This window comes from Gambusia affinis, linkage group LG08, assembly GCF_019740435.1.
Source record: "Gambusia affinis linkage group LG08, SWU_Gaff_1.0, whole genome shotgun sequence".
NCBI lineage: Eukaryota > Metazoa > Chordata > Actinopteri > Cyprinodontiformes > Poeciliidae > Gambusia > Gambusia affinis.
In genome coordinates, this window is record NC_057875.1 from 7,037,348 (window position 1) to 7,057,198 (window position 19,851).

Below are 19,851 nucleotides of genomic sequence, written 5' to 3' on the forward strand. Positions count from 1 at the left end.
GTGCTTTTGTATATATATATGTATAGCCTTGACTGTCAGCCTCACTTTTATCTGCTTTGGGTCAGTAAGCCCACTGTAGCAACCATGAAGTGGACTGTGGTGTGGTTGTGTTTCTTCAGTTTTGCTGGTGCTACTCAAGCCGAGCAGGGTAAGAAAAATATTTCAGATTCTAAAAATGTGTTCTATTGAAAATATTTGGCATTACAGCCAAAATTGTAATTTCTACTGGTTTGAAAGATAATCAAGAGGTTTGTGAGGTTAAATATAATTTTGTAAAAAAGATAAAGTAATAAATGTGTGATTTCTAGATTATATTTTGTTCATATTTTCGCTGTTTAATTTTGCTGTTCTAGCTGACAACCATGTCAACAACATCTGCAGCACTTGGGGCAAGCAGCACTTTAAGACCTTTGATGGTGAAGTGTTCCAGTTTTCTGGCTTGTGTGAGTACAACTTGGTCAAAGACTGCCAGAAATCCGAGACGAAGTTTTCTGTCCACATTAGAAGAGGAGAAAATGATGGAAATATTACAATACGTTATGTTGTGGTCACCATCTCTGCAAATACATTCAACCTAACTGAGACTGAGGTCACTGATAATGGCAATCCGTAAGTAAAACACACACATGCAAAAACTATACACTAATCAAGATTTTTTGCATTGGGTTTGTCATTTAAATTTTCTCACTTTTGTTCTCTTTTATCAGAGTCACTCTGCCACACTATAGTGCGGGAGTAAAGGTGGAAGAAAGTACATTTTACATCAGGCTTCGAGCTACCAAAGTCGGCATTATAGTTATGTGGAACCGTGAAGATGCAGTCATGGTATACATCTTCCTTTACCCTCCTATAAGTCAGAGTTTTTACAACTCTCTTAATCACACAGTCTAAATGTGACTGACTAAAAAGAAGCACATTTAATTTTCATGTCAGATGAAACAGTTAATAATACATTAGCTAACGTCTGCTGAGATCGATTCAATTGTTGGAAACAGGGAACTTTTTAAAATAATTATTTATGATGTATCTTTTAACTTGGCAAACATAAAGGCTTGATGGTTGAATAACATCAAAGTCATACAAAATCTGACCTCTTCTTTCTGGTATAAACTAAAAAAATGTGAAACATGGTCCTCTCTGTTTTGTGCTTCAGGTGGAAGTTTCAAACAGATACAAGAACCAAACTTGTGGCCTTTGTGGAGATTTCAACGGCGTTCCTGTCTATAATGAGTTCATGGATAATGGCATGTAGTTTAATGAAGTGTATGAAATGTATTAGAAAATAAAATAAAATCAGTCATATCTTTAATGTTCTTTACTTCATCTTCATGATCAGGTTTTAAAATAACTCCCATTGAGCTTGGAATCAAACACAGAGTCCATCTGCCAAACGATGAATGCAAAGACCCTCATGTGGAAGATGATAACCCAAAGACGAATGTGTCAGATTCATGCAAAGCATTTGTAAGTATATAAATCAGTTTTTTCCAGTAAAAATGTTAAGGAAAATGCTGACTTTGATTTTCATCATTTTTCCTCACTACAGCAAACCATCTGTGAAAAAATATTTGACGGGGATTCCTGGAGTTCATGCACCAGCCTGATTAGTGCTGAAGCTTTCATCAAGGCATGTGTGGAAGACATGTGTGCCTGTAACAACGGTACCAGTGACTCCTGTGTCTGCAGCACAGTGTCTGAGTTTTCTCGTCAGTGTTCGCATGCAGGAGGACAGCCACCCAACTGGAGGAGACCTGATTTCTGTGGTATGATTCATGTTTATTTTTTGTTTTTATGACTGTAGTTTAATGCTTAAGAGGTTATTGGAGCCATAAAATGTTATTTAACATAATTCTTGCATGATATTTTGCCTAAATGATTTTATGAATTTCTACTGCTAATTATTTATGGCACCATTTATCTTCCCAGGTAAACAGTGTCCCTACAACATGAAGTATGAAGAAAGTGCTTTTCCTTGCATGGATACATGTACACATCAAGACACAAGATTAGTGTGTGAGGACCATAAAATAGACGGCTGCTTTTGTCCTCCTGGTTAGTTCTCTTTACATTTAAAATGTGTATTCTGCCACTGTTAATTCACTTTCACACAATGAAACTATTTTTCTCTCTCAGGAACGGTGTTTGATAATATTTCTGAGAGGGGCTGCATCCCTCTGTCTGAGTGTCAGTGCAAGCATGACAATATCTACAACTCTGGAGAGGTTTACCGTCATGAAAAAACAAACTGGTATGTTTCAAGATGTTTACAGAATGTATTCTTGACATTCTGTAATGTCAAGACAATAAATTTATCTTTTTTGTTACAGCGCAGGGATTTTACCAGCACTTTCCTTTATTGTATTTTATACAACAAAGGGAAAATAATGTCATAGTGGATGAAAAACAATCAAATTCTTCACAATATTTACACAAAAAATCTAAAAAGTGTGATATGTATTTGTATCCAGTTCCCTTTTTGTCTGACATCCATGTCTAACAGCTATGCCCACTTTTCTTTGCACAGTAGCTCAAGCTGGGTCCGATGGGATGGAGAACATCTACATCAATTTTCTGTTTAGTGTTGTTTGCAAGAAGATGAACCTGGGCTCAGTCTTAACTCTACTGCAGCCTTTAACATGTTTTCTTTCAGGATTTCCCTAAATTTAGCATAATCCACTTTCCCTTTGTTTTATCTCCATGCCCATGTCATGACTCTGCCACCATCATGCTTCAAAGTGTAAATTGTGCATTCATTATTATGTGAATGGTTTTCTATGTGAACACTACAAAGTTAGGAATATGATACGTTCGCGGTTATTACTTGAGTAACATTTTTAAATATTATATTATTTCCTTCCACTTCACAATAATGTCACATACAAAACAAAACTCACATACAGTTCTGATAAAATACTTTAAAAATTAAATGTGTATTAATACTTTTGCAAGGATTTATGAACAGATTTGTATTTTTCAGTACTTGTTCAGAGGGGAAGTGGGAGTGTGAGACTTTCGAGAACCCGGCTACATGTGCAGTTGAGGAAGGTGTACATTTCACAACTTTTGATGGTGCAACCTATATCTTTCATGGAGATTGTGTTTACACCCTGGCCAAGGTGGAGAGCAAGGTAAATAATGAGTCATTTTCTAATTGCTGATAAATAATACAAAGCAGACATGAAAGTGAAGATTTCCCTGTGCTCAAATGTTTTCTATATTTCAGGATGGACTAAGTCCAAACTTTACTATTCGGGCCCAGTTGGGACCATGCGGAGAAAAAAAAAATGTTATTTGTCTAAAAGCTCTTAAAATCCATCTGGACGTAGATAATGTGAGTAAAATACAGATGTTTGTATTTACTTTCTCAGTTCACACTAATATCTACAAATCACTCATAATTGGTTCTGTCTTTCTACAGGTATTAATGTTTACAGCTGAGGGAAAAGTTCAACAGAATAAGGAGGACATCAGTTTGCCATATTACTCAGGTGGGTCTGACAAGAAGCAAGTTTTAATTGAGCTCATTTTTTCATTAAACGAGTTTCTATTTGTGTAACATCAGGTGACTTTTCTGACATTATTTACAGGGGACATCAGAATATTTCATGCTTCATCCTTTCATATCATGGTCAAAGCAAAGTTTGGCCTTCAAATTCAGATCCAGCGTGTTCCTGTTATGCAAGCCTACATCAGTCTGGAAAGCAGCTACAAAGAAAAGACACTTGGTGAGTTTTATGTTTTCCTTTAATTTAGCCAACTTCCTTTATAGACCATTTTATTGTATGATAATCAAAACCACACAGGGTTCTTGTGCAGTCAGGAACTGCATGGAAAAGAGTAGCATTTAATTTTAGTGTTTAAAGATTGTGGGAAAGTATGGAAAAAATATTTGTACTCTTAGACTATTCTTTATAAAAGAATAGTCTATTCTTTTATAAAGAATTTTTTTTTCTTGTGTCCTTTCTTCATTTCTTCTCTCTATCCTTTCTTTTATCTTTCTTTGTTTACTTTATTGTGTCAATAGTTTAATTCTTAGCTCCTTGGGTTTGTCCTTCCACCCTACATCTACTTTCACTCCTTTCTTCCTTCCTTATTGTCTCCCATTGAGCTAGTGGTTACTTTGTTTTATCAATCTATATATATATATATATATATATGACATTTCTGTACTGTCAAAAGAAAAAAAAATTAGATAACAGGGTTTTATTTGAGATAAAAGAAAATATTCCAGAGAGGAGGTGATACAAAAAAATTACGGAAATGTGCTGGAGCTTGGACACTTTGGTGACTTGTTGTTCTGAACATGTTCCTCAGGTTTATGTGGAAACTACAACATGGCTTTGAATGATGATATGATGACTCCTCAAGGGATCCTAGAAGGAACTGCTGTAACTTTTGGTAATTCTTGGAAGGCCGATCAAGGATGCTCAGACGTAGGCAGAATGCTTGAAGACCCCTGTTTCGACAGAGTGGAAACTGGTAAAAAAAAAAAAAATTAACAATGTTATTTTTTTCCAATCAAATGAAATCCATTGTAGTATTCTATTTAACAGTAAAGCTTTGCTTTTGTTGCTTTGTGAGTAAATATATTTAATTTGTATTCAGTATATTTCAGGTTATTGGAAGTGTAAAAATAATTTTACATTTAATTGTAGAGAATTATGCCAGACACTGGTGCGAAATGCTCAGAAATTCAACTGGTTCATTTGCACAATGCCATTCAGTGGTGAATCCTGACAATTACTACAAGGTACAACAACATCCTCTTCTTTCAGATTTTAATTCTGTTTTATTGGACTATAATTTTCTGAAAGTGTTCTTTTTTCTGCAGCGCTGCCTTTATTCCACCTGCAGCTGTGAGAAAAGCGAAGACGGCTTATGTGCCGTCTTCACCTCTTATGGTCGAGCTTGTGCAGCAAAGGGAAAGTTTGTGACAGATTTTGGAAACGAATGTGGTAATATGTCTTTAAGTTTCATGACAACACATTAACTGTCATATGTAAGTCTTGTAACAGCTAGGTAATTTTCCCATATTATTCACATAACAGAGAAACACACAAAGAGCTGTCCATCAACTCAGATCTTCACTTACAATCATCGGAGGTGCCAGCTGACTTGTAGTTCACTGAACTCAGATCAGCAGAGCTGCACTTCACATTTCTTGCCAGTGGTTGGCTGTTTCTGCCCTGATGGTCTTTATCTGAATGAAAAAGACACTTGTGTACCCAAAGAAGAATGTTCTTGCTCCTATAATGAAGATTACATTGAAGCAGGCACGTCTGTCAACATCAAATCTGAGCACTGGTGAGTCAGAAGAAATCTTAAGTAGCAGTTATATTTTCTTCCAGCATGAATAAAATGGTTGTAACTTGATCGGCATCTCTGTTTCATAATATGAATTTGATTCTTTTCCAAGTGTGTGTGCCAATGGAAGGCTTCATTGCCATTCCTTGAAAAAGCAGAACATAGGTAGGTAATTGGGGCTCTCATTTTGTTTACTTTCCTATAACATTGATATTGCGTTAACATTAACATTATGCATGTTGAGAGTATTTCTTCTCTTTACAGAATGTCCTTATCCAAAAGAGTACTTCAACTGCTCCACTGGGATGGCTGATAACCAGAGATCACACTGTGTTAAACGTTGTTTGAATCTGGATGATGATGTTTGTGTGAGTTGCTGTCTTGTTTATCTTTAATGAGATCATCTCCTGATTATTTTTATGTGGATTAATAGTAACCCTTTGCTAATTTGTCTATTTCTGAGTGCATCTATTAACACAATTTAGTGTAGAAATACTTTAAAGTTAATTCTCCATCTAGTTTGCCTCAATAGACCAGTGCCTGCCTTTGACTGATTGTTTTGTGAAGGAAACAATCAAACAACAGAAGAAACTTTTTTTGCTAATATTCATTTTATGCACAGGTTAACCTTTAGAAAAAATGGGTGATTTTCTGTGGTATAGATATGAGTAGGCTGACTGTATGTTACCAGAAAAATCTATAAAAATAAAACTTCTTGGGGATAGTTCATGGGGACAGCAAACCATCATGGGAAAGACTAATTTTTACTGAGTCTTTCCCTCAGTAAAAGAAATGTTTTAATGTATCCATGATAAAAGCTCTTATTTTGAAGTATTATTCAAAATAATACTTTTAAATATTTCAGATTAACATATGCATTTTATATCAGACAAACAACCTGAGTCATAAAAAAAGTTTATGTCTTTTTTTTTCTTCAGTTCTTAACTAACGCAAGCAATACTTTCATATAGCCAAAACTGGTGGGCCCATGAATAGTTGTCGTTATTGATAGATTGTTTACCACTTGAGAGAGCAGATCTGATTGAATATTAATTGAGATAGGCTAATTTGATGAAATAATGCCTACAATGAAAATTGAGAATGACTAATTGCTGTGTATCTACACGATGTCTCTACATTTCCTTTCCAGGATGCATCACAATGTGTGTCTGGCTGCATGTGTCCTGCTGGTCAGTTTGATGATGGTCAAGGCTCATGTGTGCAAAAGACAGAGGATTGTTCATGCAAACACAATGGTCAATTCTATAAGCCTGGAGTCACAGTTTACCAAGACTGTAACCACTGGTAAAAAGAAATGTTATGCTGTTTGTGATGCATTATTTAAAAAACATTTTGTTGAAAATTTAAATTTTAAATATAATGCATTTATTTTGTTTTGCTTCTACCCTGCCCATTTAGTATTTGTAGAGGTGGGAAGTGGAAATGTACATCAAACAACTGCTCACGGAGCTGCATTATATATGGAAGTGGACATCATAAAACATTTGATAAGCAGTTATATGAGTTTCAAGGAGACTGTTCCTATGTTGCTGTCAAGGTAAGTTTATACAAAAGCACTTAAAATTTGTTCAAAGCTGTGGTTTTATTAGAAAGAATATGTAAACATTTACCATATAAATAACACAAGTATTGCCTCAAAGCAATTAAAACTTTTTTTTCTATGAAATGGCTAATGTGCAATAACAAAACACAATAGGAATTTGAATGTAAAGCTACATAGCTTTTCAAATGTAACCACACCCCCTAAGCTTTTTCACATCTTTGTCAGATTACAACTACAAATGTCATTGTAATTTATTTTCCCCTTTTAGAGATATGTAAGTAAAGGCACTAAACACATATGCACAAAACACCCTTCAGATTGTTATTCACAAAATACAACCAGCAATATGTACTTTTACTTTTACTTCACAATTATGAGCTTGTTTGTTTGCAGTGGACGATCAGACAAAATCATATCAAAGTAGATTGATGTTTGCAGTTGTAACGAAACAGTTATGAAAAATTATTGTTTTTGCCTTGCACTGTACAAATGCTGCAACCTCACTGACTCCTTGAGGCCATTGCAATGCAAAAATTGAGGTTCAAAGTTAATAATCCCACTAAATAGAAGCTTAAGTCTATTTATCTAAAGATATAGCAACCAGAAAAAAGTACTTGGTAAAATGCAAATAATGCCATCAGATAATTATTCTGGACTTTTGAGAAGTACACTGACTACTTTGTCCATATTAACAAATGAATATGGACAAAGTAGTCCTGTGTGACCATGTTAGATTTTTCCAAAGGGTAAATGCTAGGAATTCCTGAAGCATAAATATTCTTTACATTAAAGAATATTTATTGACAGTAAGGTCCAAACATATGTTCTACTCTGTCAGACAAACTAATGCAAAGGATGCCCTTGCTTTCAAAGCAAGAATACTTTCTAGAAGTTCATAATGTATAATTTGTCAGTACTAATGGAACCAATTTTTAAAATGTATTTGTTTAGAACAAATGTTCTAATAAAACAGTAGAGGATGAAATTGAAGTCATCACAGAAGATGAACCATGTGGATCATCGGGGACAACATGTTCTAAAACTGTCAGGATTCAGCTAGGGGTAAGGCAAGGAACTCAAATAATAATGCATATTGTGTTAGAATGGTGTTCATGATTTACAAAGAGTGAAATCTTCTCTATATTTCAGAAACATGTGATCATCCTCTCAGATGGCACTTTTAAAGAGATAGTTTTAGAAAATGGCACCGAAATACCATATGAAATAACAAATCGAGGCTTCTATGTTATAGTACATTCCAGCATTGGTCTAAGAGTGACTTGGGATCGCAAAACATATTTTGTAATAACACTGGAACCATCTTACGAGGTAAGTCACAATAATTGGTTTCTGGGTAAGAGATATATATTTTCTTTTCAACTAACTCCAACCTTCAGCCATCCACAGAATACAAACATTTCTTAGTTCCACTACAATATAGAATTGGTAATATGCTTTTTCTAAATGCTGACTAAAAATGATAGATACAATCTCAGTAAAATGTGTCTCTCTACATGGTATAAAATGTGCCAATGACTGACTTGTTTATATTTATGCAGGGTGAAGTGTGTGGCTTGTGTGGAAACGTTGATGGTAATGGAGAGAACGACTTCACAACCCGGAGTGGGTTGGTAGTGAGCAGCCCATTAGAGTTTGCAAACAGCTGGAAAGGGGACAGCTCTTGCTCAAATGTGGATAAGGTTATTGATGCTTGTGAAAAAACACCTCATCGAGACCACTGGGCAAAAATGAAGTGCAAAATCATAAATGCAGACACATTCAAAGAATGCCACTCCAAGGTAGTGCAATGGTTGTTTTAGCAATGAAAATATTACACATGAAGTATTAGAGAAAAAAATAACATTTTCAATGCCAAAACAGGTAGAGCCCCAACCGTTCTATGAAAACTGTGTGAAAGACTCATGTGCTTGTGACACTGGAGGAGACTGTGAGTGTTTCTGTTCAGCTGTTGCAGCTTATGCTCAAGCTTGCAATGATGCTGGTGTTGCCATTTCATGGAGAACTCCAGAAATCTGTCGTAAGTTAATAATTTTCTTCCTGTATTATTATATGAAAATCTGGTTTTCTGTAATAAGAAATCCACTTGCTGAAATAAAACTTTAGTATGTGTGTAGTTAACTTATACAATGAGTTTAATTTATTACATTTATTGAATGTATTTGTTGTGACTGTAAATTTCCATAGTTTATGAGGACAAAGGATTCTGATGCAAATTATTATCATCATGAACACAATACTCAAAGAAGTAAAAAATAGCATTTTTTTAGATATAGCATAATTTGAAAACAAAACCAATTTTCAAACTGAAATTTTGTTCCTTTATTAAATTTTTTCTACAATTTCTTTTTAGCCGTCTTCTGTGATTTCTACAACTTCCACAATGAACAATATGATTGCTTATGGCACTACCATCCAAGTACTCCAAAGACATATATGGATTGTTCAAGCTTTTCTGGTCAAAGATTTGAAGGTAAGGTCTGAACTAAAGCATTTTGAAGTTAGAAAACAATATGAAAATAAAATTATTTGCAGTGCTCACATTGACACTTATGTGCAATGCACTTGCAATTTTCATGCATACATTTTTACAGGTTGTTATCCTAGTTGCCCAGAGGAAGTCCCAATATTTGATGAAAAACAAAACAGATGTGTGGAAGGATGTACTACAACCACTACAACCACAACTACCACAACAACTACACCCACAACCACAGAATCAACAACAACTGAAACAACAACTGAAACACCAACAACAACCACTACAACCACAACTACCACAACAACCACAACAACTACACCCACAACCACAGAATCAACAACAACTGAAACACCAACTACAACCACTTCAACCACAACTACCACAACAACTACACCCACAACCACAGAATCAACAACAACTGAAACACCAACAACAACCACTACAACCACAACTACCACAACAACCACAACAACTACACCCACAACCACAGAATCAACAACAACTGAAACTACAACTGAAACACCAACTACAACCACTTCAACCACAACTACCACAACAACCACAACAACTACACCCACAACCACAGAATCAACAACAACTGAAACTACAACTGAAACACCAACTACAACCACTTCAACCACAACTACCACAACAACCACAACAACTACACCCACAACCACAGAATCAACAACAACTGAAACAACAACTGAAACACCAACAACAACCACTACAACCACAACAACTACACCCACAACCACAGAATCAACAACAACTGAAACTACAACTGAAACACCAACTACAACCACTTCAACCACAACTACCACAACAACCACAACAACTACACCCACAACCACAGAATCAACAACAACCACTTCAACCACTACTACCACAACAACTACACCCACAACCATAACTTCTACATACACATCAAGCACTCCACCCCCATGTGAGTGGTCAGAATGGTATAATGTACACAATCCAAGTGATGATAAAAATGACTTTGAAACATATGACAATATTAGAAAACATAATAAATCGGTGTGTGACAACCCTGAAAAAATTGATTGTAGATCAGCTGAAAACCCAAAGATGGACTTTGCAGAGTATGTGAAGTCAAATGAGCAGAGACTTACTTGTAATGTAAGTACAGGTTTAGTCTGTAAAACTGTTGACCAAAAATATCATAAAAAATGTTTGGATTATGAGATAAGGGTATGTTGTGTAGGTACCACTACAACCAGTACAACCACAACTACAACCACCACAACTACACCCACAACCACAGAATCAACAACAACTGAAACACCAACTACAACCACTTCAACCACAACTACCACAACAACCACAACAACTACACCCACAACCACAGAATCAACAACAACTGAAACAACAACTGAAACACCAACTACAACTACTACAACCACAACTACCACAACAACCACAACAACTACACCGACAACCACAGAATCAACAACAACTGAAACTACAACTGAAACACCAACTACAACCACTACAACCACAACTACCACAACAACCACAACAACTACAACCACAACCACAGAATCAACAACAACTGAAACAACAACTGAAACACCAACTACAACCACTTCAACCACAACTACCACAACAACTACACCCACAACCACAGAATCAACAACAACTGAAACACCAACTACCACCACTTCAACCACAACTACCACAACAACCACACCAACTACACCCACAACCACAGAATCAACAACAACAACTGAAACACCAACTACAACCACTTCAACCACCACAACTACCACAACAACTACCCCCACAACCACAGAATCAACAACAACTGAAACACCAACTACAACCACTTCAACCACAACTACCACAACAACTACAACAACTACACCCACAACCACAGAATCAACAACAACTGAAACAACAACTGAAACACCAACTACACCCACTTCAACCACAACAACCACAACAACTACACCCACAACCACAGAATCAACAACTGAAACAACAACTGTAACACCAACTACAACTACTTCAACCACAACTACCACAACAACCACAACAACTACACCCACAACCACAGAATCAACAACAACTGAAACACCAACTACAACCACTTCAACTACAACTACCACAACAACTACACCCACAACCACAGAATCAACAACAACTGAAACACCAACTACAACCACTTCAACCACAACTACCACAACAACTACACCCACAACCACAGAATCAACAACAACTGAAACACCAACTACAATCACTTCAACCACAACTATCACAACAACCACAACAACTACACCCACAACCACAGAATCAACAACAACTGAAACTACAACTGAAACACCAACTACAACCACTTCAACCACAACTACCACAACAACCACAACAACTACACCCACAACCACAGAATCAACAACAACTGAAACACCAACTACAACCACTTCAACCACAACTACCACAACAACCACAACAACTACACCCACAACCACAGAATCAACAACAACTGAAACACCAACTACAACCACTTCAACCACAACTACCACAACAACCACAACAACTACACCCACAACCACAGAATCAACAACAACTGAAACACCAACTACAACCACTTCAACCACAACAACCACAACAACTACACCCACAACCACAGAATCAACAACAACTGAAACAACAACTGAAACACCAACTACAACCACTTCAACCACAACTACCACAACAACCACAACAACTACACCCACAACCACAGAATCAACAACAACTGAAACACCAACTACAACCACTTCAACTACAACTACCACAACAACTACACCCACAACCACAGAATCAACAACAACTGAAACAACAACTGAAACACCAACTACAACCACTTCAACCACAACTACCACAACAACCACAACAACTACACCCACAACCACAGAATCAACAACAACTGAAACACCAACTACAACCACTTCAACCACAACTACCACAACAACCACAACAACTACACCCACAACCACAGAATCAACAACAACTGAAACACCAACTACAACCACTTCAACTACAACCACTTCAACCACAACTACCACAACAACCACAACAACTACACAACCACAGAATCAACAACAACTGAAACACCAACTACAACCACTTCAACCACAACTACCACAACAACCACAACAACTACACCCACAACCACAGAATCAACAACAACTGAAACACCAACTACAACCACTTCAACTACAACCACTTCAACCACAACTACCACAACAACCACAACAACTACACCCACAACCACAGAATCAACAACAACTGAAACACCAACTACAACCACTTCAACTACAACTACCACAACAACTACACCCACAACCACAGAATCAACAACAACTGAAACAACAACTGAAACACCAACTACAACCACTTCAACCACAACTACCACAACAACCACAACAACTACACCCACAACCACAGAATCAACAACAACTGAAACACCAACTACAACCACTTCAACCACAACTACCACAACAACCACAACAACTACACCCACAACCACAGAATCAACAACAACTGAAACACCAACTACAACCACTTCAACTACAACTACCACAACAACTACACCCACAACCACAGAATCAACAACAACTGAAACAACAACTGAAACACCAACTACAACCACTTCAACCACAACTACCACAACAACCACAACAACTACACCCACAACCACAGAATCAACAACAACTGAAACTACAACTGAAACACCAACTACAGCCACTACAACCACAACTACCACAACAACTACACCCACAACCACAGAATCAACTGAAACACCAACTACAACTATAACCACTATATCGACAACTACCACACCAACCACCACAACTACACCAACAACCACCGAATCAACTGTAACTACACCCACCACATGTCCACAGTGGGGTGTGCAGGTGAGTTGCATCACTTAAAACCCCTTGAATTAATTTTTTTGGGGGGGCCTATAATTATGTATTTATTTTTGTGGCATTCTTAATATTGTTTTCTTGCTATTTCTGTTGCCATTCTATCACTGGTTCTCTTTTTTTCTTGTCTACAGCAAAATGAGACGTTTTATGTTTGCAACTGCACCATGGCAAGATGTATTGGAGGCAATAACATTGAAATAGTTCCATATGAATGCCCATCTATAAAGCCCATAACCTGTGCCAATGGGAAAGACCCTGTTCTTGTATACGATGATTATCATTGCTGCCAACATTATGAATGTGACTGTAAGTTTTCTATTTAAATAACTAAGAAATTTATAAACAGCTAAACATTATGCTCACTGATACATTAAGTTATTTTTGTCATCCAAGAAAATATCCATGTACTTAAAAGTATAAATAGCAACAATTAATCTATAACAGCCCTGGGCTTTAAATGTATTTGTTTCATAAAGAGCTTCCATGTAAGGATGAAAACATTTATTGCCAATGGGCTTTTTCTAGTACCTTAACTTGTGTGAAGTGGTGTGGCAAATGAAGAACCTAATTGTACTCATGCAGAGAATCATATTATTGAGACTGTTTAGTGGATAATTTTTTGTTTTTATTAAGTATTTCCATTTTTCTGTAATTGTAGGTGAATGCGAAGGCTGGGGAGATCCTCATTACATTACTTTTGATGGCAAATACTACAGTTACCAAGGAAACTGTACCTATTATTTGATGAAAGAAATTACACCAATGCATGGCTTAGAAATTTTAATTGAAAATGTCCATTGTGACCCTACTGAAGATGTTTCCTGTCCTCGAGCTTTAATTGTAAATTATGGAGCACAAAGTATCAAACTGATCAACTTTAATCTTGGCGGAACACCTAATTTGAAGGTAATACCTGATGAACTTTGAACAATAGCTTTTAAACTACATATACATGGTGGGTAAAGTATTTAACACATTAAAGTTTTTCTCAGAAGGTACATGAAATGACACAAGGAATATATGTTGAACACGCTTGAATAAATATCTGGAATATTTTGTGAAAAAGCCTATTATAATAATTGTTTTGAGATGTCTGAATGGGGAGCAATTGTGGATGAGCGTATGACTTATTATTAAGAAAAAAAACAATCTGATATTTCTATATGTTTTTGAAGTTCTCTGAGTCTGCCTAGGCTCTTTGGAAAAGAAATCAAACATTTAGAATTTTACAAAACTATAACTACTGTATGTTTTGCAAGTCTAAGAATTTTTTGTGAAGGTTTATTTGCTTTTACAATAGGTCCACTCTGTGGAAATGCCCTGCAATATCACAGTTATTCCTTCAATATCTAAATTAGGTTGGGACAAAGTCAGTTTTTGCAAGCCATCAGTGAATATTAAAACAAGCTTTATTTGCACATAAGAGGAGGAAACCTATATGAAAATAAACATATAAATATAAATTTATAGACTAATTTATTTTGATTTTATTGTATGCATATACAAATTACATGCTATTATCACTAACATACAATCAAAATATTAGCTTCATACTTCATATTTTTACTATCTGTACTTCTGCTTTTTTCAGGCATTTAAAAATGAAGATGTAGAAAATCTAAGGCTCCCTTATTGGAAAGATGGTATTAAGGTGATGAGCAATAACGTTAACTTGGTGTTAGAGATCCTACGTCTAAAGGTGGTTGTTAAATTTGGAAGAACTGGCTTCAGTATCAATCTTCCATATAATTACTTTGGAGGAAACACACAGGGTCATTGTGGTAAGAATGTCCTCTCAGAATGAATTTGTACACAGATATACAGATAGCATCTGTATACAGCTTTCAGTTTGAATGGAGAAAATGACACTAGAACATTTTTGATAGGAACTTGCTCCAACAATCAAGATGATGACTGCAGATTGCCTAGCGGTAAAGTAGCAGAAAATTGCGGTGTGATGGCTGACGACTGGCTTGTGAAGAAAGATGAGGGAAAAGCTGGCTGCATACCTAAACGTAATCCTCCCCAGAAACCATGCACACCAAATCCAGATTCTGTTTGTGAACTGCTTAAGGACCCCTCAGGGTATTTTACAAATCATCTTAATTTGTATCATGTTCTTCAGCTTTTTAAAAAGTATTTTTTCTAATGAATTTTCATTTTCCACTTTAGTGCCTTTGCTCAATGCCATTCCCAGATCTCTCCAGTCAATTTCTACAAAGGATGCGTTTTTGATAGCTGCTATGTTCACAACCGGGCAGTGGAGTGCACAAGTTTGGAGACTTATGCTGCTGCTTGCGCTGAGATTGGAATTTGTATTGACTGGAGGAAGTACACTAATATATGTGGTACAATTTTTTTCCTCAACAAATAAAAAAAACACATTGTATTTAGTTATTATTTCCTAGCACTGGAATTTGAAATTTTGTTTTCATATTTTTTCTGTTGTTTTTGTTTGCTTTTTACCAATAGCCAACAACTGTCCATCAGGCAAAATTTATAGATCCTGTGGACCTGCAGAGCAACCAAGCTGTGAGGACAAGTGAGTTCTAATAAAAAGTTCTTGTTTTTTTGTTGTTTGTTTTAGCACACAATTAATTAGCAAATGGGAAAAAGAAACATAGGAAAAGTAAATAAACAGTTAAAGCAACTCAGTTATACCACAATGACCCCCTTTAAATCAAAATTAGTTTGAGACAAACTCAGGAGATCTTTATTAAAGGATGAAAAACTGTCACATTCAATAAATTAGAATATTAATGTAAGCTCCTTTAACTCAGGAACTCAATTTACTAGCAAAACACATTAGGTAGATTTATTATTATTAAAAATAATTGTAGATTCCATTATTTTCCACTGGGAGATTTTAAAAATATTTCCCAGATATAAATTCTTGGTCCCGTTCAGATTAGATCTAAATCATGCCTTTGCTTTTACTTTACACCTTCTGTAATTTGTATGGTCACTAGATTTCACTGTTATTATCATGTCTCAAAAATATTCATTTATAATTAACAATGTTTAAAATGTGATTATATTTCCCTTGGCATGAAATGCAAAGATCAAATGCAACATAAATAACGATTTTAACAACAAAACACATGATGTTTTTCATATATCATAAATCTTGCAGTCCTAACGATCCAGTCATGAACTACACTACTGAGGGCTGCTATTGTCCTGAAGGAATGAAACTGTTCAGCAAAGAATCAAATATTTGCGTTAAAAGTTGTGGTAAGTATGTAAGAACAATTCTGAACATCTGTTTCATTATTAAGATTCAACATCTTTGGTTCCTCTCATTTGCTCCTCTAGCTGTCTTTGAGTTTAACAAGAGTCTACATTCAGAGGCTGTTAGTCAAATGTTCAAATTTCTGCATTCAAAATATTTTGGTGATATTACAAATACTGCTTCCATAGTTATTAGAGTAATGAAGCTTGGTTTGTTTTTGAATGAACCAGTGTTTTATCTAAAATTAGACAACGCAGCCAAAAAGAGTGAAAACGGATAGTACACCTGCTTAAACACCATTCAGGTTTCCTCTTCCCATCGAAAGATCTCTGATATACGGTTTGCTTACAGCATTTTCAACTATCTGTCAGAGAGTACTTCTTGGGGATTGTGTCTTTCCTTGAAACATTTTAGGACATACAAGAAATGAACATGAAGCAATAGTGTATTTGTTTGCTATTTATGAAACTATAAATCAAAACCAGTTTCTTTAAGTATATATATATATATATATATATATATATATATATATATATATATATATATATATATATATATATATATATATATATATATATATATATTTGCAGTGATTATATAAGAAAAAGAGTATGAAATAGTTGAACCCAAATTAAAAGTAACTTATTTCACTAAGCTATTTGGCATGAGAATAGCCCCTCATATTTATATGAGAGGCTCATATAAATATGTTTGTGCTTTTCAATCAGGGTGTCTTGATCCCAATGGGAAGCCCCGTGAGGTGAGCCACACTTGATTTTCATGTACTGTTCTCTACTTGTTTTTTACACGGTACATTTAAGCCAACGTTATTTTCTTTTTCAGTTCAACGAGACATTTGAATACAAATGTCAGACCTGTGTGTGTGACAGGTCCACCAAAACTGTGATCTGTACGCCTAAGACGTGCCCACCCACTGCTTTACCAAAATGCATGGGTCCAGGATATGTTCTTGTCAATCAAACTGATCCATCAAATCCCTGCTGCAATGTCCATGTTTGCCGTAAGACACAACAATAATGCTGATTACTGTTTGCTGCTCGTTAGTGTTTAGATTAGTAATAAACTGAGTTCTGCTTCTTTGTGTTAACAGAATGTCAGAGCCACGCTTGTCCGGACATCGACATGAACTGCAACGTTGGCTTTATGCCAAACATCAGTGTTCCAGAGGGAAAATGCTGTCCAGAACGTACATGTGGTGAGTCTATAAAATCAGTTTGTACATACATGAGGCCCAATGGATAAAGAACCATTTTGAGTGATCTTTGTTTGTACGTAAATGTCAACTTTCTTTCCTAGAACCCAAAAAAGTCTGTGTGCTAAATTCTGTTGAATATCAGGTAAGGGATATATGAAATGTATTGAGAAGATAAATATGTACCTTTTAATATTTAGTCATTGTTAGACTAAAATGTTCAGGCTAACAATGAATTTATGTGGATTTCTCAGCCTGGTTCTTCTGTTCCTGGCCAAAAATGTGAGAACTGCATCTGTTCCTCAAGCTCTTCTTCTGGTGGCCTGATGGAAATAAAGTGCAAGAAGCAACAGTGTGAAGAAACATGCAGGAGGGTGAGGAAGACAATGTAACTTGTATGACAATGTATGTATGCATACATGCATAAATGCATGCATACATACTCATCTGACCCTTCATTTTTTAACGGGCCAGTTAGGAATGAAAAGAATTGCATATATTAGGGTTTTACTGCAATCAATGTTATTGCATCAACATACATGCCTACCTGAATCACAGCAAGACAACATAATTACGATACTACAGTTGCCATTTCAGAACAAATTGGAAAAAAATATTCTCCACTAACAGAACAGATTAACAGAAAGGTTTAAAACAGCGATGAAAATATGCAGTTTTAAATGTCTTAAGATTCCCCACTGTAGCAGATGAAAATCTAGTTTTTTACATCTGTTTGACTACTTACGTTGTAAAATCCTGTTTTATTTATGTAAAAAAAAACAACTTTTAGCAACATAAACTGTATTTTAATCTGACCTTTGATTTAACTGAATTAGCTTCTTATTTCAGGGATTCGAATATGTAAAAACCAATTCAGATGAGTGCTGTGGGACGTGTGTGCAGACCCGGTGTGTGTTCACTGTTAATGGCAATGAGACACTCTTAAAGGTAAACTGAAACATCACTGTTAATTTGCATTAATTTCAATAAGTCTGAAACACCCATGTGTATTGTTATCTGTGTGCTAATTTTCAGGAAGGAGAAACCTGGTCACCACCAGAAAATAAGTGTGAAAGTAAGACTTGTGTTAAGAATGGTGAGACTTTTACAGTCACCAATAAACAAATCATTTGCCCAGTATTCCAAGAGAGAAACTGCAAGGATGTAAGTGTTTGGTTTAATGCATAAATCTACATTGGATCATATATGAATAAAAATTCTAACTTTTTGTTGTTTTATTTCCTGCTCTATTCAGGACACAATTCAGACGGCAGCAAATGGTTGCTGCAAAATCTGTGAGTGAAACGTAATTTTGTTTCCGTAGTTAAAGATACTGAAATAAGAAGAAAAACTGACATTTTTTTCTCCTCTCACATTTAAAAAGGTGTGGAAAAGGAAAAGGCCTGCAGACTGGTTAACCAGACGACTCCTGTCAACCACAATGGCTGTCAGTCTGAGTTGATTATGCCGTCATGTGAAGGATCATGCGACACTTTCACCAAGTAAGTATGACATAACTTTTAATTTTGTCATCCTCTGGAAATCATTTATTAAGCAGTTGTGAAGTACCAAATGTGCTGATTTTTTCTGTCCCTGATTCTTTCAGATACTCTGAAGCAGCAGGTGCTATGGAGCATTCCTGCTCCTGCTGTAAGGAGAGACGCACCAGCAACCGCACTGTTACGCTGGACTGTAAAAGTGGTGGGCACGCCCAGTTCACTTATGTGCATGTGGAGGAGTGTGGCTGTGGTCACACAGAGTGCACCACACCTGCTGCACTGCACGTTCGCAGAAAGCGACGCTTCACACTGCAGTGACCCAATCCTCTGTCCTCACATGTGGGATACAAATGTATCTCCAAGAATCATTTAATTAATCATTAAATCTCTAATAAGGTATAGCATACTTTGTGGAGTTCATTTATCAGTTGATTAAATAAAAGCATGCATCTAAGTTTCAGTGTCCTGTCTTTAGTTACTTTGATTGTGACAGTCATCACACATTCCCTACGTCCTTGTATATTTTAATGATAATGAAATGTTTGAATATTTACAATTTCAGAATAATAACTTCAGTTGTTCTATGAACAATAAAAATATC

At 35.9% G+C, this 19,851-nt stretch overlaps 1 protein-coding gene across 1 annotated transcript; it reads left to right on the plus strand.

Annotated features, from left to right (window-relative positions):
* Window positions 1-46: 46 nt before the first annotated feature.
* LOC122835565 (mucin-2-like) lies at window positions 47-19,692 on the plus strand. Its single transcript, XM_044124724.1, has 47 exons — window positions 47-148; window positions 354-609; window positions 708-825; window positions 1,154-1,244; window positions 1,337-1,464; window positions 1,547-1,763; window positions 1,927-2,052; window positions 2,134-2,248; window positions 2,978-3,128; window positions 3,224-3,331; window positions 3,419-3,488; window positions 3,588-3,725; window positions 4,315-4,479; window positions 4,656-4,750; window positions 4,832-4,955; window positions 5,049-5,304; window positions 5,417-5,469; window positions 5,569-5,672; window positions 6,455-6,609; window positions 6,724-6,862; window positions 7,820-7,930; window positions 8,018-8,197; window positions 8,428-8,667; window positions 8,750-8,906; window positions 9,240-9,359; window positions 9,481-9,606; window positions 10,177-11,175; window positions 11,521-12,286; window positions 12,526-12,625; window positions 13,064-13,291; window positions 13,438-13,612; window positions 13,965-14,212; window positions 14,898-15,087; window positions 15,193-15,391; window positions 15,479-15,654; window positions 15,779-15,848; window positions 16,440-16,540; window positions 17,267-17,298; window positions 17,382-17,559; window positions 17,650-17,754; window positions 17,856-17,896; window positions 18,006-18,125; window positions 18,601-18,699; window positions 18,787-18,915; window positions 19,007-19,046; window positions 19,136-19,253; window positions 19,358-19,692. Exons 1-47 carry the CDS (start codon window positions 85-87, stop codon window positions 19,566-19,568), a joined length of 7,932 nt encoding a protein of 2,643 aa, XP_043980659.1. The 5' UTR covers window positions 47-84; the 3' UTR covers window positions 19,569-19,692.
* Window positions 19,693-19,851: the final 159 nt, after the last annotated feature.

Coding starts and splice junctions, on each gene's coding strand:
- LOC122835565 (XM_044124724.1), top strand. CDS start 85: ATGAAGTGGACTGTGGTGTGGTTGTGTTTCTTCAGTTTTGCTGGTGCT. Junction 9,360..9,480: donor TTCTGGTCAAAGATTTGAAG/GTAAGGTCTGAA, acceptor ACATTTTTACAG/GTTGTTATCCTAGTTGCCCA. Junction 15,392..15,478: donor CTGCTTAAGGACCCCTCAGG/GTATTTTACAAA, acceptor TTTCCACTTTAG/TGCCTTTGCTCAATGCCATT.